This window comes from Patella vulgata, chromosome 2 (assembly GCF_932274485.2).
Source record: "Patella vulgata chromosome 2, xgPatVulg1.2, whole genome shotgun sequence".
NCBI classification, from domain to species: Eukaryota; Metazoa; Mollusca; class Gastropoda; family Patellidae; genus Patella; species Patella vulgata.
The window spans coordinates 49,527,188-49,553,252 of NC_065880.2; the positions used below are offsets into that span (position 1 = coordinate 49,527,188).

At 34.9% G+C, this 26,065-nt stretch overlaps 2 protein-coding genes across 2 annotated transcripts; one reads left to right on the forward strand and one right to left on the reverse strand.

The window, feature by feature from the left end:
• Positions 1-3,063: 3,063 nt before the first annotated feature.
• Positions 3,064-14,017, reverse strand: LOC126809494 (T-box transcription factor TBX22). Its single transcript, XM_056099150.1, has 8 exons — positions 13,987-14,017; positions 10,685-10,787; positions 10,388-10,504; positions 10,010-10,172; positions 9,229-9,378; positions 8,042-8,106; positions 4,451-4,515; positions 3,064-3,850 (listed from the first exon to the last, which is right to left on the reverse strand). The coding sequence occupies exons 1-8, from the start codon at positions 14,015-14,017 to the stop codon at positions 3,594-3,596; spliced, it is 951 nt and encodes a 316-aa protein (XP_055955125.1). The 3' UTR covers positions 3,064-3,593.
• Positions 14,018-16,525: 2,508 nt separating this feature from the next.
• On the forward strand, positions 16,526-25,202 carry LOC126811959 (proteasome subunit alpha type-1). The gene is made up of 11 exons (XM_050538058.2): positions 16,526-16,657; positions 18,557-18,601; positions 19,846-19,947; positions 20,338-20,441; positions 20,878-20,966; positions 21,456-21,526; positions 22,116-22,245; positions 22,366-22,445; positions 23,209-23,280; positions 23,984-24,040; positions 24,871-25,202. Exons 1-11 carry the CDS (start codon positions 16,655-16,657, stop codon positions 24,955-24,957), a joined length of 840 nt encoding a protein of 279 aa, XP_050394015.1. The 5' UTR covers positions 16,526-16,654; the 3' UTR covers positions 24,958-25,202.
• Positions 25,203-26,065: the final 863 nt, after the last annotated feature.

The window sequence follows — 26,065 nt, forward strand, 5'->3', positions numbered from 1 at the left end:
CTGCTGTAATATAATTGTGGATTGATACCATATAGAAGACCTTAAAAGCTCTCTGTTATAGACTCGAGGTTTTGGGTTTTTTTTTAAAAAAAAAAAAAATGTAATTAACTTGTTTCAAACCGAGACTAGATTTTTTTTAAAAACGTGTTTAACTTGTTTTTAAACCGGCAGTAAAACGAAGAAGTCTATTGGATTTATGCAATTTATGCTAATTTCTTCTACTGTTACTTGTGAACATTCGATCTGTCTTGTAAATGCTCACATTACTTACGAAAGCATAAATATGTGACAAACTTTGTCGACTGCTTCGTTGTCTGGCAACCTATCTTTTGTATACATGAAATATACTGTACTATACATTTGTATCAGATGTATACTGGGTCCTATTTGATAGGATTGAGTTAATCGTCGTGCTCACAGGTTATAGTCTATACATAGTTTTCTAGCTCGTTTATGTAGATCTCAGTCCCGGTTATAGACCCATAGAATATACTATACGCATCTTTCAGGGTCTTGTTTATAGTTTCCATATACGGTTGGCTAGTAAAGTGAATGTCATGCATATATCTGGAAAGGGTTAACAAATCAAATCGCCCAGCCCAGAATATCAGAGATATAAATACCAGAACTAGATCCATTGAAATTCTTAGGAAGACACGATGTAATATTTTAAGAAATGAACCGCTCTGGCAAGACCGAGTCGAGGGAGTCCAGAAGTTGTCTTATTTGTTCATTAGACTTATCCTTGAACATGTAAAATGTATCCATAAACCTCTACACTACATTGAACAGGAAGAGGTTCTGGTTTACATTCGTCACTTTTGCTTTCCCGCGTATAAATGTCAGCTACAAATTATGCAGAACAATTATATGGTTTAATTGAAAGATACATTATGAAGATTAGATAGAGAGTCGACAGTTCTCACTATAATAGTTAAATAGTTAAATTTCAGTCAAATTACTTCACTCTAAGCCGAGAAATACCCATTTTCAAAACCTTGTAACCTCGATTGTCAGTGTTGCCGTTGTGACAAAAATAAAATAGGTCTCGATTATCCATTTTTGCGTTTAATCATCAATGGCTGTTGAACGGTAGATCGGATTCAAATCTAACGAAACTCGGAAGCATCAAATGGCATCGAGAGTTGATTATGGTCTTGTCATGTTAATAAATGTCTAATTAATAGTTTATATAACATTTCAGGCCCAAAGAAAGGCCTATAATAGGCAGAATTAGCTCTTAAATAATGTATGTTTAAATTTCCATTATACCTCAAATCATAATCTGGTTACAGGTCTGTCATGCACAAAGATAAGATGCAATATTACAAACACCGACATTTAGCTAGAATGAGCTGTGGTTATCTTATGTAATTATTACATCTGTCTTTCAATACTAATATAGATAGGAGCCGCGGTTACTCAGTGAATACGACACTGGATAGCTAACCAAGAGGTCTCGGGTTTGCTCCCATTATTGCCCGAGAAAATAATTTTCAGGCGTGGTTCCCCTTGCCCGTGGCGCAACGGAAAACCTGTCAAGCCCAGGTTTGGGCTTTGTATTGTTAAAATCCGACAGAAATTGTTTGGTGACCTTCATAATTGGTTTAACGGTTTTACAGAATAAATATCTCGAAAAGTGACTCATGCGGAATTGACAATTTCCTGGCATTCAGTTCAATTTATATCCAGTAATATTTACCATCATATATATAGAAGTGAGGTTTTTTAGAAAGAAAAAACTAATTTCATCTTAGCTAGCGCTTTCGCCCAGTACGGTAATCATCAGGCATTTAATAATGAGATAGTATGCAATTACATGCCGTCATGGCGTTATTAATATATACATGTATGAACATGACAATAATAATATCAAATATAAATATTTTACAATATCAAATTCCAATATAAAATTATGCAGCATTTAATTAAGGGTGATACTTGTTAGTAAAGTGCCGTTCTTTATTTTCTAGCAAATTATATTATCCGACCAGTTGAGTTTATATATTATATATATATTTATATATTTGACACTATAACTGTAACATTTACAAATTTTAAAGATATGTTACTATTTTCAATAGTGAAGCAAATATTTTCATCTAGCTCGTTAAGCAATCTATGAAGTTTATCAATTACTTCCTGGGCTACTTTTAAGATTACAAAACAGTCGCCCAGGAATCTTTTCCATGCTTGTTTTATGTATATATACATCTCGTGTCCAAAATCGTTTAATATTTGGTTATACCAATTGTTTTCTAAAAAAAAACCAAATCTAATATGGGTACGTAGGGCTTACCTTGCTACCCATTGGGTAGCCTTTTTTAGGATAAAAATTCCCATCAAAGTACAACACATTATTGGACATTGTGATATCAGTAGATTTTACAATAAAATATTTAGTGATTCTAGTGATAGAATACTGGTTGGTTAAATATCCTGACGAAATACCTGAGAGAATCACTGGGGGTTGGGGCATGCACGAAAATAAATTGTTATTGTCCTTACGGTATAAGGAATAAACATGCCAAGTTCCAAGATGATTCATTCAGAATTCCAGTCTGTAGACAAAAAACACAAAAAATGGCCTGGGTCTGCCCCTGGGGGTTAGACATGGACAAATATAAATAGGTACAACCCAATGACGGATCATGGTTAATAATTGACCCTTTTAGAGTATTAACAGAAAAAATATTAACAAAAAAGTGGATGTGCCACTGTCGAAGGTGGGGGGGGGGGGGGTGGTCATGCACCAAAATCAAGGAATACATACGCCAAGTTCCAAGATGATCCTCCTTTCAGAATTGCGGCCTGTATACGATAAACAGAAAATTGGGCCGTGGCTCTGCCCCTGGGGGTTGGCACTTGTATCAAAATCAATAGTTGCCGTCCTTAGGCAATAAGGAATACATGCCAGGTGCCAAGATGATACGATAAACAGAAAAATTGGGTGCGTACCAAAAATAATGGAGGCCATCCTTAGGGTGTAAGGTATAAGTATCAAAAGTCTTCCAGATAATCTATTAAGAATCGCGGTCTATAGGTGACACACAGACACACAAAGATAAAATGGGCGTGGCTCTGCCCCTGGGGTTGTGCATGTACCAAAATAATAGGGATTGTCCTTAGGGTATAAGGAATATAAGTATGTTAAGTTTCAAGATGATCCGTCAAGAAATGCTGCCTGTAGACAGCAAAGAAACGCATAAAAAGTTGGACGTGACTCTGCCCCTAGGGGTCCAGCATGCACCAAAATTAATAGAGGTCAACCTTCGGGTATAAGGAATAAGTATAAAAAATTTCAAGACGAACCATTCATAATTGCGGCCTGTAGGCGACAGACACATATAAAAAAGGGACCATCTTTAGAATATACGGGATAAGTTTAGTATGCACGGTTTCAAGACAATCCATTAAGAATTGCGCCCTTTAGGCGACACACAGACACACATACATGAATGGACGTATAAAAATGACAGGGATACTCGCCCTTTAGGCGACACACATACGTGAATGGACGTATAAAAATGACAGGGATACTAACGGATGGAGACAAAACCGTCTTATTGTTTGCTATTTTTAAAATAAATTCACTATATTTCATCTTTAATACTCTGTGATATTCCTGACTGGTATTTGTACTGATGATGTCTAGCATAATAATCACAATATCCATTTGCTATACACTGATCCATGCACAAATGGGAATTTATGGTTCCAAAATGTTCTTCTGTTTTAAGAATAATACTTGGTATAATGCAATGCCATTGTTCTTTACAGGGCTTTTCTCTCCATATCGATGTGTACGGATATTTTCGGCGTCTGCTTTTGAATTCGCCAAATTGCGGACCTGAAAGTGTAAGATTGATATCGATATACAAATGTGCACAAACCAATATAAAATCATCGCTATATTTTCGCTAGATATCATTAATTTGAACTTTTCGTTTCCTGAAACCTAAAGCAAATCTGGAATACGGCATCATATCTAGTTAGGCAAGACTTTTATCTTGTTAACTTTTTAACTATTTAGTGGTTGAAGACCCACCAAGGCGACTCGAAACAATTAAAGCATTAAAGCCAACACATGCAAATTTCAATTGAAATATATATTGGGTCTTCCAATGTAGAAAAAGACTCAATAAATAATTGTTATTTAGGATGTCATACCTTTATCCTTTATTCAGACATGTTTAGGTACACTGATTATACGTAAGCCCCCCCACCCACCCACACGCACAAATAAAAGTAGGTATTCAGATTTGGGTCTCTTCGGCGTTTGTTCTTCTTATACATACCCTCAAACACGGTACACATTGCAAGATTAAATATAAAGTAAGTGATACTGTAAACAATATTTATCACAAATTACATGTATTCATGGGAATTTGGTGACATATGTAAAACTATTACATCGACTTTAATCAAATTACTACTCTGAGTCTATTACCTTTTCCCTTAATATCCTGGAATTGTTTGAGATTAAGCAGGTTCTGTGAAGAATCTATGGAGTGTCTGGAAATAAATTTTTAAATTCGTAAACTGTCACATTATGTCTGACCAATTTGTTGTTAAATGGGCTATAATAATAATAATAATAATAATAAGTTTATTCAGTAATATTAGGGGCCACAGACACAGCGATTACACACATTCTTATACGATTTACAATCAAGAATAAAGGAGGCATTAGAACTTTCAACAAGGAAATAATCATTCATAATTAAACATAATATAGATTTAGTTATCGAAAATCCAAGAACTGACCAACGCGTTGTTCACGAGTTGTTTCCTGGTCTTAAATAAGCGCTATTGTAAAAGCTTATTGATGAAGTATTAAAAAGGAAGTCACATTCTAATTGTTAGATCTCCTTCCTTTTTATAACTTAATGATTATGATTGCACTCTGATAGAGGCAAATTTTACTACACTTCAATTGTTTAGTATCTCTGGTGTCCGATCCCTGCATTGGCCGAGAATGTTCATTCAGATTTTCCAGCGTGGTTTCCCCTTGTCAGTGATGCAGGATGGAGGGGCTGACAAGGACAGCTGTCTAGTCGTTCGGATGGAACGAAAAACCGAAGTACCGTGTACACATTGGCGTGCACGTAAAAGATCCCTTGGTAGTTGGAATTCGATATAAGAGTAGGCCGCAGCGCCGCAGCGCCGCTGCCCGGGCAAAATCTCCCTCATAGCACACTGTATGGCGTATGCCCGTCTTCATTTGCCCAGGTTAGGAGCAGTACAGTAGGACGTTAAACCCCATTTCATTTCATTTCTTTGGTCACACCCGTTTCGCGATCAACAATTGGTAGCTGTTTGTAATTCACAAGTTTTGTCCAAGAAAATGTCGTCTCTACCACACATGCGCATGACCTAATTTTAAGCTCAAAATTGGAAATATTGAAGATTCCGATTTGAAACTTTTAGAATCCGTTACAAGTCGGTGAGTTAGGCCAAAAATCTCATCCAAATTTTTCGGATTATCTCCCTTTTTAAAACGTGATCAGATTTTCAATTTTTCTAAAATAATTTAGATAACATTTCAGGCCCAAATAAAGATCTGCAATCAGCAGATTTAGCTCTTGCATAATTCATGTTTAACTAGGTCATTTGGTGCTTTTTCTGAAAGTTTTATCACAATCAGTCTTTATTCACAGGAGGTTATGTGCAATTTTTTTTTTTTTTTTTAAAAAACAAGAAATTTTGCCCGGCTGAAAAGTTTTTCTATTTAAGTTAGGGACTTTTTGACAGATTTTAATAATTTTTTTTCTTTAAGTGTGTTAAAAAGAAACCAGGAAAACAATACACATTAATCTACTAGATATTGAAATTAATGTAGAAGTATATAAAAACTATCAAACCTGTTTCCAGGACAGGTCTAGTTATTATTATTATCACTGTAAATTGTTGATAGATAGGAATGATCTTCCTTTTTAAGAGGGGTGGAAGGAAGTTCAAAGTCAAAGGGTTGTTACATACATTGGCTAATCATTCAAAACGCCTATTTAACAGAAACATAGTGTTCTGATTCATTTCGCAATTTGAGAGGGGAATTTTACCCATCAAAATAATTTCAAAGAAACTACTTTCACTTTTGATTGCGATGTAAGCTGCAAGTACAAAAAGGTATATGTATATTTGACCTAAATAAACTACAAAATTACAACATGTTTCCGAGTATGAATCATGCAAAGTTCTTGGAAACCCATATCGTTATCGTCAATATGTAACTTGAGCAACGCAATAGGTTTGAAATTACATAAAAACACATACTTATGACATTGTATGAGTAATTTACACTGCCGGATTACTATTTAACGGTGGGATGAAATAACCGGAGATCTTGCAGAATGTACAGAAAGATCCCCTAATCCACCCATTCCCTTACTCATGATTTACTCAGCAAACAAAGGATTTTAAAGAGATGTTTATCGAAGTGCAAAAATTAATTTCGATTTGACATGTTTTGTCTATACTATTCTATCGAAGGTGTTCTAATTATATGGAAGGTATAATTTTAGATATAGCAGACAAACTGTCGCTGAGCCCAGCCGTTTTAGATCTCGTACGACTAACACGCATGCATAATGAATAAAGCGTGCTGTAAGGAAATAATGACTGTATCGTGACTCATTATATTTATATCCTTATTATGTAAATAGATTTTTATTTTGCATGTGTCAAGGTCATGACAATAAAAATTGCACGTATTTCATTTCGTAATCGAAGAATGCATGTACAATATTAAATGTGCAAAAACGTTCTTACAAACAAACAAATAAGAAATTAACTTAACGACACTCAAGTAGCATTACGAATACGTCTTTAATTATAATTTGAGTTTTCGGAAATCATTGAAAATAAATAGGCCTTTTCGTCTCCTGAAGAAAAACACCGCGTATCAAATTACGCGTGCTGTTTACACAGACAGTAACATTACTTTGGGACTATAGTCCGGACGCCAAACCCAATATTTCGAGTGAACCTGGAAATTGTAGACAAAGTTTTTTTATGATTGAATTTAGTAACCTAGGGTGCAATGTCCTCTTTCAGAATCTGCCGGGTGTACCTCGGTCACCCTTGAGCGTTTTGAGAAATTCAAGATGACGCCCAAGACGGCCGCTGCATCAAATAATACCCTATAGCTCCCATAGTATTTATTCTAGGATGATCATTTTGGTGGGTAACCGTAGGTTTCTGGGGTCAAGGAATACACTGAAACCGTTCATTATGTTGTGGGGTCATTAGATGATAGTAAAACCCAAAATGCCAGACAATGCCGTTGAAGACCATTATTTCACCAACACAAAGTATATCTAGATAGAAATTATATATTTCTGGGCATAGGAGCATGGATGTGATACGATAACACCACATACATATCTATCAGGGGCTCCAGGGCCACATGGGTCGGTCCTGAAAAGGGAGGCACAAGCTGATTGTTGAAACCCGTGACAGTACAAGTGCAAAATACTGTATATTCTAAGCCATCCCTTGTGCAGCTACAAGCACACGTACTACACGAGTTGTCACTCTTGCATCCACATCTGATGAGCCACATGACAGACTACGGAACAAGATGGCCGGTTGTTATTTTCTCAATTTAGTATCCTTCTCCCAGCAATACTGTTCCAGATCAAAATGGGACCTCGGATGTTTCCTCCAAGCGGATACCGTATATATATAACATAGTGACATACTTCCAGTACTTGTATTAAAGGCATCCCAAAAGAATAATGTTTTACGAACAAATTTATGTTTTTATTTATTATGTGCCAAATAAATCTATCTGCCATACGAATTTAATTTGTGTGAGTATGACGGGCAATGATATTCCCCCGTTTAACTGTTAATGCAAGGGAACCAGTGACATTTTCAGCCCATGCAAGCTTAATCCGGGCCTAATTTTTATACGCCTGTTATATATTGTGCTCCTAAATTCTCTCCGTATGTAAAACAATTTCTTAGACCAACAGCGACAAGACGAATATTATGTATAATGGCAAATTATCTACGAATGCATTGAACGTGTAAATACCTGAATGTACACTTTGCTCTAAAGCCTTTCGCAAAAGGATTTCTTGCTATCTTTAGCTGTGTTATCTGAAATTAGAAAATTTGTGTCATTCATCAACTTTTCCATGCAAATGAGAAAGAATGGGAAACGTGCCGATTTATTCAAATTTGGTCTGAAACATTGGGATCGGGCAGGATGAATCCTGTTCCTGTTAATTTTCAGCATTCTTGGATTTTCTGTTCTAGGGATTACGTGTCCGGAAAAGCTATCTTTGGACTTCCTGGGAGCTTCGATCTCATTAGAGTATGGTGGTGGGTAATTATCAATGTTAACGAAAAAGTAATGTAATTCCTGTTCATATTCAAAGATGACTTTCTACCAGAAGTTCCCTATAAGGACAATTTAATATTAAACAGATTGAAATCTCTTAAATAATCTAGAAAGACAAAGGCTTTATTTTAATTTTGTTATGATATTTTGTTATCAGTATAAAAGGTGTGAAGTGATGATAGTTATATTATGTCTACAAGATAAATGATAAAGTGATGAAAAGCTCATTGTAAACCAAACAGATAATAAAAGAAAAAATGTTTAATTTCTTTCTCTATCATAAATTTGTGTTATAAGAAGCCTATAAAAACAAAACAACACCAGCAGTTGACTCTTTATATCATTTTATTTTACTCGATTTTAAAGTGTTCGTCTAATGAAATCAAAGTTCTCTAAATTGTTCCATTAATTATACTAAACATTTGAGTCACTGTATCGAGATCACTAAATACCCGTAAACCCAAGTGATTTGCGATACTTCCCTAGCTATATAATTTTGAATATATAGATTAAAGGAGCTAAACCTCTTTGGTTTAGTCCAACGGTACAGCGTTGTGTTGATCTGATACGCTTTTTCGATTAATGATAAAGCATTTTCCATACGAGTAAATTTTTGCTTCGAAAGTTTAAGCGGAAGTTGTCTTGCTTACTGCTTTTAGTTTCCTTGTTGGCTTACTACTTTTAGTTTCCTTGTTGGCTTACTGTGTCTACAGTAGAACACATAATCTCTCAATAAACGTCCAGTTTTCTCAACGAAGACATAATGACATTCCACAAAACAAATCAACATACTATAAAGTCCAGTAAAATGGACAATTTTAAGTTTTACCCAAATTAAAGAGGTTTAGTCATTTTAAGCTGCATTAAAATATATTTACGTTTTGATTTTGGTAGGCAGTAACTGATATGAAGGATGTTTGAGGGAAGATTATATGGTATATTTCTTGCGAGTGACTTTTTTTCTGCAAATCTGACACCTTCACAACTGTAATTCTTGGGTAATAGTTCTGCATTGATCGAAGGCATACCTAAAATGCATACATGTATATACAATTAATGTCACGACTTTTATACTGGGGATGGCAAGGGGTGGGGCCACCTGCATGAACTCGGGGTACAGTGCCAGGTTTAGCCTAATGCTGGGCTTGCATAAAGGAGCTCTAATTTTTTTTAAAAAAACATAAATAAATAACATCAATAGTAATAAGGATTTAAAAATCCTTTTTACTTGCATAGTTATTAAATTTCTTCATTTGTTATACATCCAGATAATACTCCAATTAATTCCTGTATTCAAAGAATAATCCCAACCGAAGGAGATGATTGGCTTAAATCGCTAACCTGAAACATCCAGTGGTTCATGAATGTTGAAGTCAGTATAATATAATAGAGCAAGTGCACGATTACCGAATTTGAAATGCTGGTTTACACACAATTTGATACTGGGTTAACCCGGCACTGGTGGGGTTTACTACGGGATCTTGTGTCTTCCCATTCCCATATCTTAGTTATTAAATGATCTAATTTGTATCTCTCTATTACCAGGCAATCAACAAGGGCTACGCCATAAGCCCTGTAGACTAGAGATTGGTGGATCAGACACAAAATCAGGAAAGTGAAATGGCTATTATATTTATTTCATGATGGTTTCAAACCTACCTTTCCCGAAGACATGTTGGGATTATTGGTCAGTTTTAGTTTTTCAAATGATATTGTCTGTTCCTGAAGATAACTGCCTGAGATGGGTCTATTGAAGAGACAAGTTTGTTCACTAGAACTACATGTAGATGAATCTGTTTTACCAGTAGACATCCATCTGGAACTAAGAAAGTATTATAACTTAAAGAACATTTTAATTATTAACATTTTGTTATACAGCTTCAAAGATGCTTATCTGAAAACTCTAACAAATGTTAGATGCACAGTATAACACTGAATTTCAAATTTCGCATTCTTAACCTGGAACAAAATTTCCATTTCCTGGAGCTTCTAAAAAAATTAAACTGATGACCGCAAAATAATACAATAGGTTTTTACCTTTGGTAATGATATCTGTATTTGTTAGTGTCTGGTGAAATAAAGTCAATGTAGATTTTATATAATGATAATGACTCGGTACCCCAAATTTTGATCCGTGGAGCAGGGAACATTCTCCTAAAAAATTAGAATAATTTCAAATGTTACAAAACTACAATTCTTCCTTTATGCTCTAAAATATAAGCGATAAAGAAATAAATATAGATTTAAAGTTAAATACATAGATTAAAATCTTGACATATAAGTGCGATTTTTATAAAGAAAAAGAAAATTATGTCTATTGTAAATACATTACACCTTCCATTTTTAGTGATAATCATCTCAGTACCAATTCTATGAAAAGACGTCCACAGATCATTCTGGTGTAATTCCACTTGAATTGTGTTGTTGGAATTTTCATCTGAATTGAAAATGATTTCATTTTGTTGTAACTAAATGATTTTTCGCGGAGCTGTATTTATAGTATGTTTGCTTAAAAATGTAATCTACGCCCGGCAAAAGAAATTGGTCGTGTGATATTTTACGAATTGTACGAACACTTCTTCTGGTGTTTCATTTGGGGACCAGGCTAAAGAAAAATGAAAGTGTAGGTTTATAATCTACAATGGAGACTGACTGACACTGAGAATTTTCAAAGAAAGTTTTGACGAAAACATTCGTGAACGGCTCTGGCTAAATGAAATATGGATCAAATAATCAAAATACAGTTACACATAAATTATTAAATTTTGCATTTAAATTGGTATATTTATGACATAATATGTATTTATCTTAACCAATGGCCAAGATATTAAGCGTTGATTTTAATACCATAATCATTATTTCCAGAACCAAGCGATTGAAAAGTACAGAAACGAAAGAAACAAACAACTAGCAAATATTTACTATAAACGATGGAGAAATGAAAAAATAAATTCATTTATGAAGACAACTACATGTATGCTGGAAACTCAAATGCATCAAAATGGTTTTGCGTTCTGTTGGTTATTTAAAGTTACAATTTCATATTTTCTAATAAAATCAAAACATAATTATTTCTATGTCTTTTGCTCAATAGGTTGTCAACTCACTATTATACGATCATAGGCGTCATTCTCACACTTAAAACTCATTTACACCGGAAATAATAACACAATTACCTCCCAATTACCTCCCTTGTTTTCTATTCTCCACCATGGAGTAGCTATCCTCAAACGTTTGAATTTGAAGAGGAAAATGATACTTTTGCCAATTTTTCAACTGGCAATAGTGAATTATAGGATTAATAGGATTATTCTTTAACAAGGTAGGGCTGTTTATAGATACCATCTATTTTAAGGCTTTATTTTAATAAATTTAAAAATATAACGTAAAAGTATGAAATTGCAACTTTAAAATAAGTGGCCTGAGACATTATGCAATAACGTAATGAATTTTTAGACTATTTTCATCAATGGTGTAAATCCTGTAAGCAAACAGTTTTTTTTAAAGACATAGCCTACTGCAATTAGAAACATGATTTGTCTTACCTCTGACATATTTCGATGAACCATGATTCTCAATTTGTCTACAGCCATTTATATCACAATTTATTTTCTCCTCTGCCTTATTTTCTATTTTTAACAAATTATCTATCATAAATGCCTTAGCTCTTGGGCTTAACATAATTTGGAATGTAATTTTTCTTACAACAAGGTTAATATTAAAGCTTATTGGTTTATTTTAACGGTAATGAATCTGTTATGTCTAAAATTGTCGATTACGATGTAAAATAAACAAACAAACGTCATTTGGTATGATGCTACTATCAACACAAGGTTATCTATTAACATTGAACAAGAATGCTTTTGTTCTTTTCTGTTTGGGTCAAGCAAAATCATAATCTTTGTAATACTCGAAACGATGGAGATATCGTTATCTCCTTCATGGGACATAATTATTCTAATCATATGTGTTAATTGAGATTTTATCGCTGAGGTTCTAAAACTCCTTCCTTGTATAATCAGTAGTGGGGTGGGGTGCGATGGCTGATCAGGTGGATGCCCACTGCTTTTTAACAAAACTTAAAGAAGCAGTGGGATAAATACTGATGATGTCAAGTGAAAATGACAATCAAATTGCTTATCTATACTTAGCATTGTGCATAAAATGTTTATGATTGACTTTACTCAAGTTTTTGATCAGAGAGAGAGAGAGAAATGGGATTTAACGTCCACTCGACACAAACTAGGTCATTTCGGGACTAACATATGGTTTAATTTTATTTACATAATTCGCTTGCGCGTAGGGGTCTTTAGCAGTGGGAGGAAACCGGAGGACCCGGAGAAAACCCACGAGGTTGGACAGGCGACCATACTCCTTGCCACATACAACTGGGGATTCGAAACCACGCCATCCAACCCCCCCCCCAGTTTTTGATCACCCCTCTTTCTCAATTAGAAAGCCCCAAAGTTATTATGCCCCAAAGCATCGACCAACGGCAGCCAAAATTGATGATAAGACTATTCTGGTCCAAAATAACTGCAATTAGATGGTAGACATGTTTACTTAACGTTACTCACACTTGGAATCTAAACATCAGCAATTTACATTGTTAAGTACTCCCTAGCTTGGCAAGAGTCAACCTAAGATCGTCCAAATTATAGACGGAGTTCCACGAGCCTTGAACTCTGGCCTAAGTTTCGAAACGCTACACGTTGTCTACCTTATGATGCCTCTACGAAATCTGAATGATGTCTCTAGGAACGCTGTATGCGGTCTAAAGGAACGCTGAATGATGCATTGTTCAAAGGATGAAGTCTCGCTCAGTGTCTAGCCCGAGGCGACTGATGTGAGAACGAACTTAAGATGAATCATGCTGGCAAGTAGGTTATGTTTTTATTAGCACACATATGCTTGAGGATCCGGACCACCCTGCTGTCAGTTGATTTCCAGAACACCTACTTAACCCAAAATCCTATTTGATATCTAGACATACCTTCCTATGCACGAAGGCGATTGTCTTTATTACAATAATTGCAATATAACAACTTTGTAGTATCACAATACAAAATTTCATTATTGGTTAAAGATGGTCTCGACGTTCGTTTTCACGTCGACCAAAATATCAAATGGTGGTCGATGGGAAAAGAAGCGGGTCGACATGCAAAGTAGTTAATTCAAATTAAAGTTTAAGGCTGATCTTTTTGATTTACTCGCTGGAACGTTTCACACAAAGTTGGTTATTTAAATCGGCTATATGACCGGTTAACTTTTAAAGGAGCCGTACCAGATACAGTTAGATAAAACTGGTTATTTCTGTGTGAAGCCCTCTTATAAACCAGTATTCCAACCCTGTACAAGTGTTTAAAGCTCTGTGATATTTTTCAAAGAGATACAAACTTTCAATTTGACCATGGATATCTTAAAATCTTTGGAACCTTAAAATAGACCAAATGGGTATAACGGTTCCAATGTAACATGAATGTATTTAAAGTGAATTATATTAAATTTTTGAAATAACGTTTGGTGAAATACGAGAAAAGCACAGAATGAATAACAGTCGTTTACGCCTGCTTAGTCCATTGAGGGCCTTATGCGTTTTTTAAATATTATATTGACGTTTGTGAATCAGTCATTACTAATTACTTCGGCAATTGTCATGTAGGCCATGTTTTTCTTTGTTCAGTACAAATGACGCCCTAAACCATAGGATACATAAGTCGTGTATTGATTATAAAATGTTCATTGTGTCTTAAATATTGGATATTAGGATCCCATATTTTTACGGCCATATATCAACACCAGTATTATATTGGTGTTTTTAATTTCAAATATTATGGAAACTATTGTGTTAGAGGTTTAGCTCCTTTAAATGAGCGGTCGCTAAGTGGGTAAGACGCTGGCTCGTTAGCCTGGGGGTCGGGTGTTCTATCACTGCATTGGTCGAGAAAGTTCATCGTGATTTTCCGACGTGGTTTCCACATGAATGAGAGCCTGTGTATACATTGGCATGCACGTAAAATGTCTCTTGGCCGTTGGAATTCGACATAAGAGTAGGCCATAGTGCTGCTGCCCGGGCAGAATTTCCCATAGCACACTGTATGGCGTATGCCCGTCTTCATTACCCACTCGAAGCAGAACAGTGGGACGTTAAATCCCATTTTATTTTCTTTAAATCAGTTATGTAATCACGTATACTAAATCTGCCGATCATTCCTGAACGGCTCAATATTTGGATGTAAAACTTCTAAATTAAAGCTACATTATGTAAGAATTAGATACTGGGCTGGCATTTCTCGCTATAATAGTTCAAAAATAAATAATGGAAAAAGAATATATTGAAAATTTCATTCAGATTACTTTATTCTGAGCGAAGATAGCCTATTAGCCTTTTTTGAAGGTTTGGCAAGATGTGTGCACTGATTGTAATCACCGTACTGGTTGTTCGAGGCTAAGAATCGCTTCACCATTTTTACGGTAAATTATTAAATGGCCGAACCGAATCTAATCTGCTTAAAACCGGAACCATCCGATGGCATCGAGAGTTAATTATGGTCATGTCATGTAAAAAAAACCTATTTATAGTTTATATTACAATTAAGATCCAAAGAAAGACCTGTAATAGGCAGATTTGGCTCTTGCATAATGCCTGTTTAAACATGGACCTTTTGTATTACCGGTATAAGGTCCATGGTTTAAGTAAATGGGTTATTTTGCTTGCCACGTGTTTTTGATTACCATACTTATACCTACTTTTGTTCTCTGAAAACTTAATTCAAGAAAAAATCAACTACGAGTAAGTCCCACGGACAGCCATTTCATGGCAAACAGGCGTCAGTGGTGTAGGCAGCGTGGAAATTGGGGTAATCGTCGATGGCCGCGTGTAATGTTCTCAGATGAGTCCAGATTTACTCTGGATTTCACCGAGGCGTGCTCGCGTTTGGGGTCGTGTAAATGAGCGTCATGCTAACGTTAACGTCAGACAGCATGACAGATTTGGGCGTGGGTCTGTTATGTGGGGAGGAATCACCATTACTGGCAGAACGGACTTGCATATTGTTCAAGGAAGGTTCGCTGGTGTGTACTACCGTGACCACATCCTGGCACCGGTAGTTCTGCCCTTTGCTCAACTTGCAGGTCGACGTTTCATCTTTCAAGATGATAATGCCCGTGCCCACCGCGCTCGTGTCGTGAATGACTACCTCCAGCGTCACCATATTGACCACATGCCTTGACCAGCCATGAGTCTTGACCTTTCCCCCCATAGAGCATGTCTGGGACATGATCGGGAGACGTGTTCGTCGACGTCGACGTCAACCGACAGCACTGCAACAATTGGCCGTGGCACTGCAAGAGGAGTGGGTCAGATTGTCCCAAATCGTGATTGGACGGTTGATTAGAAGCATACCACGACGAATTGCTGAATGTCTGAGGATTGGTGGAGCAATTACTCATTATAAAGACAAAAATCAGAAACGTCCATTTTCACTTTTGACAGTATATCTCCTTGCGAGTGAAATGGGGCCGTCAGATAAGCCGCCCATATGAACTGTTTATGTACATGTGTAGGCAATTGTCCTGTTATTAACACTGGTTACCTCTAATAAAACAGCAGTGCATTTCCACAGTTTTGTATTGTTTCTGATTATCCCCTACTTTTTTGAAGAGTATAATAATGCTTTTCTACCGTGGAAATCGGACATTTTTAAATATCAGGAAAATAGCCCTAAATGAATGCAGTCCACCATTTGATTTCACCATCTCGGTAGCAATTCTCTCTCGGTCTCTTTTCTCCCCTTTTGCATGCCCATATTTGTTGATTTTTTGGTCTAGAATGGACGGAGAGGGTTTAAATTAACATTTTCTACCAGGTTTTGGTAAATATTCGTGATTTTGAGGCGGAAAGATAACGGGGTTATCAGGTTGGCTACGGTGATATGTACGGCAACTAGTTACATGTTTTAGTATGCTTCTTCAAGTTTGTGTATCTCAACCTCATACAAATGTTAGTGCAAAGACATGACCATTTGTTTCTCTGTCTGTAGTGAAAAGCGTTCAGCCCAACGAAAATTTGGGTAAAAGTTGGAGGTGGGCAAAGAGGCCAGAATTAACATTGAAGTCAATGAGGAAATTAATGGTGGTCTGCCTCCAAATGGATTATCAGGGTAGATAACTCTAAATATTAGCTCTTGCAAAGTGGAGGTTTAAAAGACGTCGGTAAATAATTCTGCAAATCACAAGTCACGTTGTTATTGGAAAACCGACTGATATTGTGAATTTGGATATAATTCTAAAGAATATTACAAAATGGTGATTATATCAATTGATTTAATGAAATACACCGATTGTTCAAACTTGAGTGAAACTAACTGTTTGTAAAAATAATGCCAGTAAATGCTCCTAACACCAAAACGGTGTTTACCTTTCTACTGTGTGAACCTTGCTATTTTTATAAACGGATTTCTTCGATTATGAACAAACTATTTAACTTTGGTTATTATAAACTTACCAGTGTGTTTGAAATCAACTCCGGTTAAATTAAATCCATTGCACAATTAAATATCCCAACGAATAAAAAAGTTATCTCTTGAAAAATTGAACTCCAACAAACTTTTGACATAGGGCAATACAAAAATGGAAGCCGGTTACGTTACTCTTCGGGAGATATCATTTCGTATAAAGGGGTGACAGCATGATACATCGAAACGTTTTACGGTACATTTACGACAATTCGTGGTATTAGCCTCTGCTTAATTGGTATTGAGTTTGGGGGTTCGGCCCATATCTCTTTATTTTATTACCATATTTTTACATTCTAGTAAGTAAAATACCTGCAAAGTTTATACATTTTCTTTTGAAATAATATAATTTTGTTTTAATTATTGCATTATAGTTTTTTTTGCATTATACACCCACAGAATTGGCACCTTCGGGGCTGCTGCAACACGCTTGTATATTTTGCTGAAACGGTTATCGTTTCCTCGAAAAAATGATATTAAGTTAACGATGCACTCGGAAACTTCGGTCGTGAGCTTCATGTTGTTTCTTAAATTATTTATAATACATGTATAAAGAAGATAGGAAAGGTTTAGTTTAAATACGACTTTATTTTTACGAGTATCCGTGCAATCATTGATATTTTCATTGTAAATGAAATGTGGTAGACTGGCCATCAATGGTTTCAATATAATTCTTCTATGTAATTGCCTTTAGTTAAAATTTTTCGTCGCCCAAACTCAAACGATCGAAACGATCACGGTTTGTTTTCATAGCAACACGTGGTTGTCAAACTCGCTGTCAAAACTAAACACCCCCACAACAACTGTAATGGTTTCGTCCAACACGTGACGAAAGCCATGTTGTCTTCGACTTTGAAGAAAATATAAGTAAACACGTCAAATTTTTCAAGAGAGAACTTTTTTATTCGTTGGGATATTTAATTGTGCAATGGATTTTATTTAACCGGAGTTGATTTCAAACACACAGGTAAGTTTATAATAACCAAAGTTAAATAGTTTGTTCATAATCGAAGAAATCCGTTTATAAAATAGCGAGGTTCACACAGTAATAATTCTAAAATTCTTTCACTTCAGACACTTCATTGCTCACTTTCATTTCAGTTTATTTTCTTAAACACATTAACCATACATGTACAACAATATAGCAATACAACAAATGAACAATATAGCATAATAGATCTAATATAAAGATCACTAGGTACTATTTCAGTAACGTACCTCTACGTAGGTACTAGTTCAGTTGCCAAATTTTCAACACATATCATTTTAAAATGGACAGAAATTTCGCGTAGCAGTTGAGTTTTATCAAAACATAAGGAATGGAAATTGTTAAGATGTGCAGTAGAGTTTGGGGTCAGTGTAATTGGAAATTAGATATAGCTCAGTAATTTTTTTGTCATCCAATTGTGACAAAACTACAAAACCTGCTCAAAGAAAGGCCTTAGAACGATCTACTACTGGACAAATTTATCACAGATATGACAGAACATCACTGGTTTAACTATATCATATATATGGGCTAGTTAAATACATCAAATAGAAAATGATCATGTTTCTGACCTAAGATGATTTGCTTACCGGTGGCACTAATGGAATACTTACACTTGAAGATGGTAAGCTAATCAGATAAAATTGTAAAATACTAAGACAATAATTTGCAAAATACCTGATCATTTTCATATTATTTCAGTTCAGAAACCAGTATGATAATGATGTCACGGTCTGGAGTCCACAGGTAAGTTACACAAGCTTAAGCTTACATTATTATAATTGATTATTTTGTATTACATGTACGTATATTGATGATATATATGTAACGCATTTACAAATCTGAAGTATTGTACTTTACTCAATGGTCATTGATTCAGATGAAACGAAGCCCAGAACAACTGGAAGGTTTGCATAAACCAACATATTTATTTGACCTTCCTTCTACTTCTCTGGTCATACATAATATTTGTAGCGCCTCATGTTCTGCCAATGATCAGCCTAACAAATTCAATTTTCAAAATAGAGTTTTCAACGTTCATTAGGATCATAAAACAAACATTGAAAACGGGTTTCAATCATTTTTGTTGATACGGGGAGTTGGGTTGCTGAATGTTGACGGTGTGTGTGAACTGGATGATAAGGTCTGTCATTGAGTTAAGTGGTGTGGTTTCGAGCGACCCCACCCCCTTGTATGTGACAAGAGTTATGGTCGGCTGTCCAACCTTGTGGGTTTTCTTTGGGTCCTCCGGTTTCCTCTCCTATGCACAAGAGACTTATTGAAATAGAATTGAACCATACATGTATGTAAGTCCCAAAACGACCTAGTTTGTATGAATGGAAATTAAACCCCATTTCTCTTTCTCCCTTTTTATTGATACATTATGATTTCTTTTAAAGGAGCTAAATCGCTAACATTTGGGACCTAGAAATTGACAAAAGTGGGTCGCAACGCATATAATACTGTAATATGAATGTATATAAACTGATTTACATTCAATGGTTTCCGTTTTTACTCCAATTTCAAATCAGTTATGTTCGGCGAAATAAGCCAGGCAGTCTCAAGCGAGTGCAAATTTCTAGCGTCTGGTTATTCCAGTCTACATACGCCGTTTGATTTGGTGCAATGTGTCTAGCCTCGTCCCTCGAGTCTCTTGATACAACTGGGGCTGAAGCGCATTTTGGTACACGATTCGTGTACCAATTGTAAAATGTTTATTTTGTCTTAAATATTGGATAACAAAAGCCCATCTTTTTCCGGTAAGATCACAACATGAATGTTGATTTAATTTGACAAATAAATAGTGTTTTCAATGTTGAAGATTTTGGATGATATTGAGTTAGAGACTTAGCTACTTTAAATTAGTCTTTGTTTGCTCGATTGTGAGTAGAAAATGTGCTTGTGCTTTATAATTCATTATTACATGTACATGTGTATAAGCTTATCTCTGCTCGACATAAATGATTAAATGTTTCCTTGTTCAATTTTAGGGTCGATTACATCAGCTAGAATATGCTATGGAAGCAGTTAAACAAGGTTCAGCAGCAGTAGGAATTAAATCTAAAACTCATGCTGTACTAGCTGCATTGAAGGTAGATTATGGCTTTTTCATTATTTCAGATTCATGCTGTATTAGCTGCATTGAAGGTAGATTATGGCTTTTTCATTATTTCAGAAATCTCATCTGAAGCATTAAAATGTCCCTGGTTTTTAAATGTGAGAACTTAATCATAATAACATTGAGTAATGTTTTGTGGCGACAATTATAACAAAACAAATGCCTAATGAAAGCAACACATAATTTTTTTATTTTTTTTTAAGATTTTTCGCTGTAAAAAAAAAAAAATGTCATAAAGCTGAAATTAGACTCATATAATACAGCTGTTTTGTTCTGACTCTGTGAAAGTTATTGCCCATAATTTACTGCAACTAAAATGATAATTTATTTGAAACATTTGATAATGATTATTGTTGTATTTTAGAGAGCACCATCAGAGTTATCCTCTCATCAGAAAAAGATTTTAGCTATAGATGATCATGTTGGTGTTTCTATAGCAGGTTTAACAGCTGATGCCAGATCACTCAGGTATGTATTTATCATTTTTATACACCCACAATTTAATGTGTTTGTATATTGTCATCACGCTTGTAAGTTAATCAATCGGTGTGTCATTCACATTTCTTGTCACCACAATAGAAATATATATGGATTGTCTTTCTCACGAATTGGACTAACCCATTCAAAGGAAGAATCATCTAGATTTTCAGTGATTTTCAATAACTTTCATAATAATGCCCCTCGGTCTACATCACTGGCGTGTCATTCATATTTCTTGTTAAAACACTAGAGTAAGCAATAATTCATCTGTCAGAGACATTAAGAATCGTATTGATTTTCAACTTTTTTTCAATAACCATCTCCCGATGTCTACTCCATTGTTACCAGGTTTTGTTAGAATATTCGTTCTCTTTTTGTTTTGTTTGTCTTGTTTCAGTACTATTGTTTTGTTTTTATTTTTCAGTAATTTTATGAGATCGGAATGCTTGAATTCTCGGTATGCTTACGACACACCATTACCAGTTTCACGACTTGTGGCCATGCTAGGATCAAGTATCTTTTTTATCATAAACACAAAAAAATATGATCGATTGAGAAGAGGTCTATGGTAATTCATTTACACCAGTATTCCTAAATAAATTTTTTTTTTTTCATCAGATAGACTAAGCTTTTCAGGTGGATATCAGCCACACTGCTGGCTTGTTTTAATTTAAATTTCGTGTTGACAATGGAACACGAAAACAGTTATAGCTCAACACTGGCTTTATCTGTTGAAGTTGTCATCTAACAAAACAAATAAACATCTAAAATCCAATGAAATCAACAATTTTATTCTTGCCCCAAGTCAAAGAGGTCTAGTTATTTCAACCTTTTGAACATGTGTAACTAGATTTCCGTCGGTGACATTGTACATGTAATACCCACAATATGAGTGGCATGACAACAAATATTGATACGACAAGCACCTCAAGGTGGAATATTAGAGGTAATCAAAGAAAGCATTGTTGTTGTTCCAAACATATTCCTTAATAATATAAACAGAATCTCAAATACCAACACAAAGATATGGTAGAAGACCTTTCGGTGTAGGTTTACTAGTGGCTGGCTATGATGTAAGTAAAATAGAATTTATATGTGCTATACTATTAATATAGTTTAAAATATTATTGTTTTATTTTGGAGCAAGTATTTTACAGGATTTTTATTTCAGGATTTTGAAATAAAAACGTAACTAAATTAGAATATTGGATTAATACAGATACCAAACAATCTGATTAAAATACAGATCTATATTTCGTTTCATTTTCTTATACTTTCGATGGACTGGACTACATGAAGATCTGACCGGTTGTAGTGGAAGGTCGTGTCAGTAGTCATAAAACAGCTTTTGACCCTATGATGTCATACAAGAACTTTCCATGTTTCATTGGCTAATTCCTCACATCAACCAGAATGTGGGTTATATAACAACTATTCCAGATCCTGGTGAAGTAAAAAAAAGTAAAACCAAATTTTGAACTATAAAAATGGAAACAATATTTTGAACAATAAAAATTGAAACGAAACAGGATCTGAGTTTTAATCAGAATGGATAACAAATGAAATCACCCTGAAACTTTGAAGTAAGAGTTGTCTCCCTTGATATTCAGTGCCCTCTAGAAATTTAAATGTTATCTCATATATATGTGTACTGTATTTTAGAGTATGGGTCCTCATATATATCAGACCTGTCCATCTGCTAACTATTATGATTGTAAGGCTATGGCAATTGGAGCTCGATCACAATCGGCTAGAACCTATCTGGAAAGAAAATTAGATGAATTTCCTGAAAGTAAGTACACAATATATATTACTTTCTATTGTCTTTATTTCATGGTGAAATGGTGATGACATTTTTTATATTTTATGGAAATATCAATCCATTTCTATGGTAAAATTTTTATCTTTTCAGGTAGTCTTAATGATTTAGTAAAACATGCTCTACGTTCTCTACGTGATACATTACCATCAGAGATAGAACTAACTACAAAGGTAAATAAGTTCTTCTGTCTTGTATAATTATGTAAAGTTATATAATACTTTATTTATTCTCATTTTTGTGCAAGGGGGGGGGGGGGTCACAGTGCCTAAATGGGCAAGACACTGGCTCGCTAACCTGGAGGTCGGGTGGTCGATCCCTGCATTGGCCGAGAAAGTTAATTAAGATTTTCCGGCGTGGTTCCTGCTTGTCAGTGATGCAGGACGGAGGCCCTAACAAGGACAACTGTCTAGTCGTTCAGATGGGACATTGGCGTGCACGTAAAAGATCCCTTGAAGTTGGAATTCGATATAAGAGTAGGCCGTAGTGCCACTGTCCAGGCAAAATTCCCTCGTAGCACACTGTATGGCGTATGCTCGTCTTCATTAGCCCAGTTCGGAGCAAAACAGGAGGACATTAAACTCATTTCATTTTCATTTCTCATTTGTGCAATGCACGGGAGAACAATTGGTGCATTGTCTTTTTTTACTCAGACTTTGAATTCCAACTGTAAATGGTTTTAACAACACAGCCATGACAGTCCAAACCTTGATAGGAACCCAACATAATCTAATGAAAAATCCAGTGTCACAGCTGTAAATATAAAAAAGAACGATTCATAGTTATGTATTTAGGATTGCACCTGTCAATGAAATATATGTTAATGCATACTAAGAATGAAAACTAAACTTTATAATATTACATTCAAATTCATTACGGTTCATATTTGTTGTGTTTTGCTACATTTATTAATATAAATGGTATTATATATTACAGAACTGTTCATTAGGTATAGTTGGTAAGGATCAGAATTTTACTATTTATGATGATGATGGAGTAACTGATTATGTATCCTTTTTAACAAATCAAATCATGTAGGGTTGGTTATTTCAAATTGATGCAAGCAAAAGTGTGGGTGGACGGGTTAGTTAACCGCCCTTAAAGGTTAACCTTTGAGCTGGTTCAATTTATCAAAACCCGGGGATTTGATGGCTGAATGGTTAGCATGTTCGCACTGTATTCAAAAGAATATAAAATCAGAACCATGTTAAAAAAAAAACCCAGATGATGGTGATCCAAGTCCGATGTTCATTTCTGTGGAAAGCTGATTCCCCCCCCCCCCCCAAAGAAAATTAAAATGGGTTGTCCGTCTGTCTTTCCATCTGGTACACAATAATTAATTGGGGTAAGTGATTATTAGGTGAATATCTTGACAGAGTTCGATAGTGAGCATTTTCAGATTTTCAGCTTAGACTAAGCAGAGATAAGCAATATCATTGGTTGATGCTTTGTGAAACAATAACTTTGAATCTAATTGAGTGAGACTGGCAATGGTGAAACTGTGTGTATTCTTTCTTACATCAATACTTTGACTAAGTTAGATGATGAGCATTTTCTGCTATGGCTAAGTGTTATTTTTTTACACAATGTGCAGATTGGACATACTTTTAGTTATAATACAGATTGATAACAGTTTAAGATTTTGGGGTATACATCTTTATGCTAAATGAGAAGTCTATAATATTATTTAGTTTCCTTAACTTGTTATTAGTTAGCAATGATTGAAGGAGAAGAACGTGCCCATCCCCCTCCAGCAGATGAACCTGCAGTAAGTTATGGATGATTTATCTAAAAATATATTAACATAGACCACTCAACATTTTATTGACATAAATGACATATTCTATATTTTTAAATACTGGGTATGTTCTCTCGAACCACGTTAATGATATATAATGGGTAAAAGCCTGTGTAAAAAATGAAGATGAATTAATAATGGCTAACTAAGTGGCTAACTGCAGAGAAATCAAGACAATAGTCATTGGACTTCCTACAATTGTGGATTTATGTTCAGGTTTTATATCATAGAACAAATCCCTTTTATGAGAACAGTAAAATGTCTCCTATAGATTGCAGATATTTTGGTCTAAAGATTTATACTAGAGTATATAACAAGTCCTATTCATGTATGATGTATCCTACAAGCTGAGAATCATAATCTACAGGACTTACTTATTAAGAGTTTTGCTAGGATTTATTTCAAATGATCAATCCAGTAGTGTGACTCTACCTTAAGAGTGGGATACATGTTTATCAAAATAATAGATTTCCTAATAGTGAAGTAGTATTATGTGGTTAAGCCTACTCAAATATACATTGAGTTCTATAAAGAAATTGCCATTTTTAGTTTATTTGTGTAATAGCTCGTGTAAATAGAAAAGTAACCTGGTGAATTTCGGGAAATACATATTCTACAGCTTTGTCTTCAGCCTGAGGAACAATTTTATTCCAGCAGTTATTTATTTGGATCGATAATAGCATGTGATGCAATTTAAAGTAAACCATTTGACGAAGAAATTAAAAATAGATTAGGTAATTAATAAGAATAGAATACTTTGCCATTACTTTATTTTAACCAACATAATATAATTATTTTAGGAATCTATGGAAGCACAAGATGATGATACTCCAGCAGCTGGTCCAGCAGATCCTACTGTCGGTGGTCCTGAAGTCATGGACTCTTAAACCCAGTGAACAAACAACACATGATATAAATAATCTCCTTAGATTCCATTCATTAAATTATAAAGAATAATATCCATTACAGTTCCAGATTTTCAGGGACTTATCATCTTTACTGTGTCTCATCAATTTATTTATAATTAATGCAGGACAACAAAGACGACTTGAATCATCATCATCATTGTTAATGATACCAACACTGTTCCATTGACACAAAATGATTATTAAATATTTTCTTTAAATATTAATATGTTTATGATTATTGATTTAAGATTTGCTACTGGGTCATTGTCATTCAATTCCCAATTGCATCCAGCAAGGGTTTGTACGAAATAATTAGCTTGCTACATAGTATAAAAAATCGGCATAAGGTCTGACTGATTGCCAATAAACCAAATCTAGATTCTCTTTCAGATTTGAGTTACAAGTCAAAAATTTTTACCCATTCACAACATCAGGTAGATTTTAAGATTCGTGCTCATGGATTTGGATTTAAAAATCTTTAGGAAACAAACAAACTGGATTCAGAATCTGGTGAGAATCTAGATTTTGGTTGAAATATATCAAAAATCATACTTTTACAGCCCCTTCTTGAACTCTGATACTGCTCATCGAGTCGTATGTAATAATTGATGGGGGTTCCATTGGATTTAGTTTATTGCTGAACAACAAGTGGTTTGAATAATTTGGGAAATCAAATTAGTAGTGATTTTAGGAAATGATTGCATTTGTTTCACAGTTCACTGTGTCCAACTTATGAAAGGTCACTCACTCTAAGATGGTGTTGTCGAATGAGCTTTTACCCAATAATGCACTTTGAGTTAAAAGGGGTTTAATGTCTTATTTTTCTGCACCAAAATGACCGAGACTAGAATACAGGCCTTTGTTTAATGCATAATTGAAATTATTTGGGTTTATTTATTAATGGATAAAGCTAGATCGTAGTAATCGTACCAGTAAACAATATCTCCAGGTGATGTCCATCTGGGTCAATAAGACAACTCTGCTGAGAATGCCGGCTCTAATAAAGTCTAAACTTCAAATATAGTACAGCAGCTAAACTGCAAAAACGGGATATCAAATGTGGATACGAGTAACAATATTAGCAAAG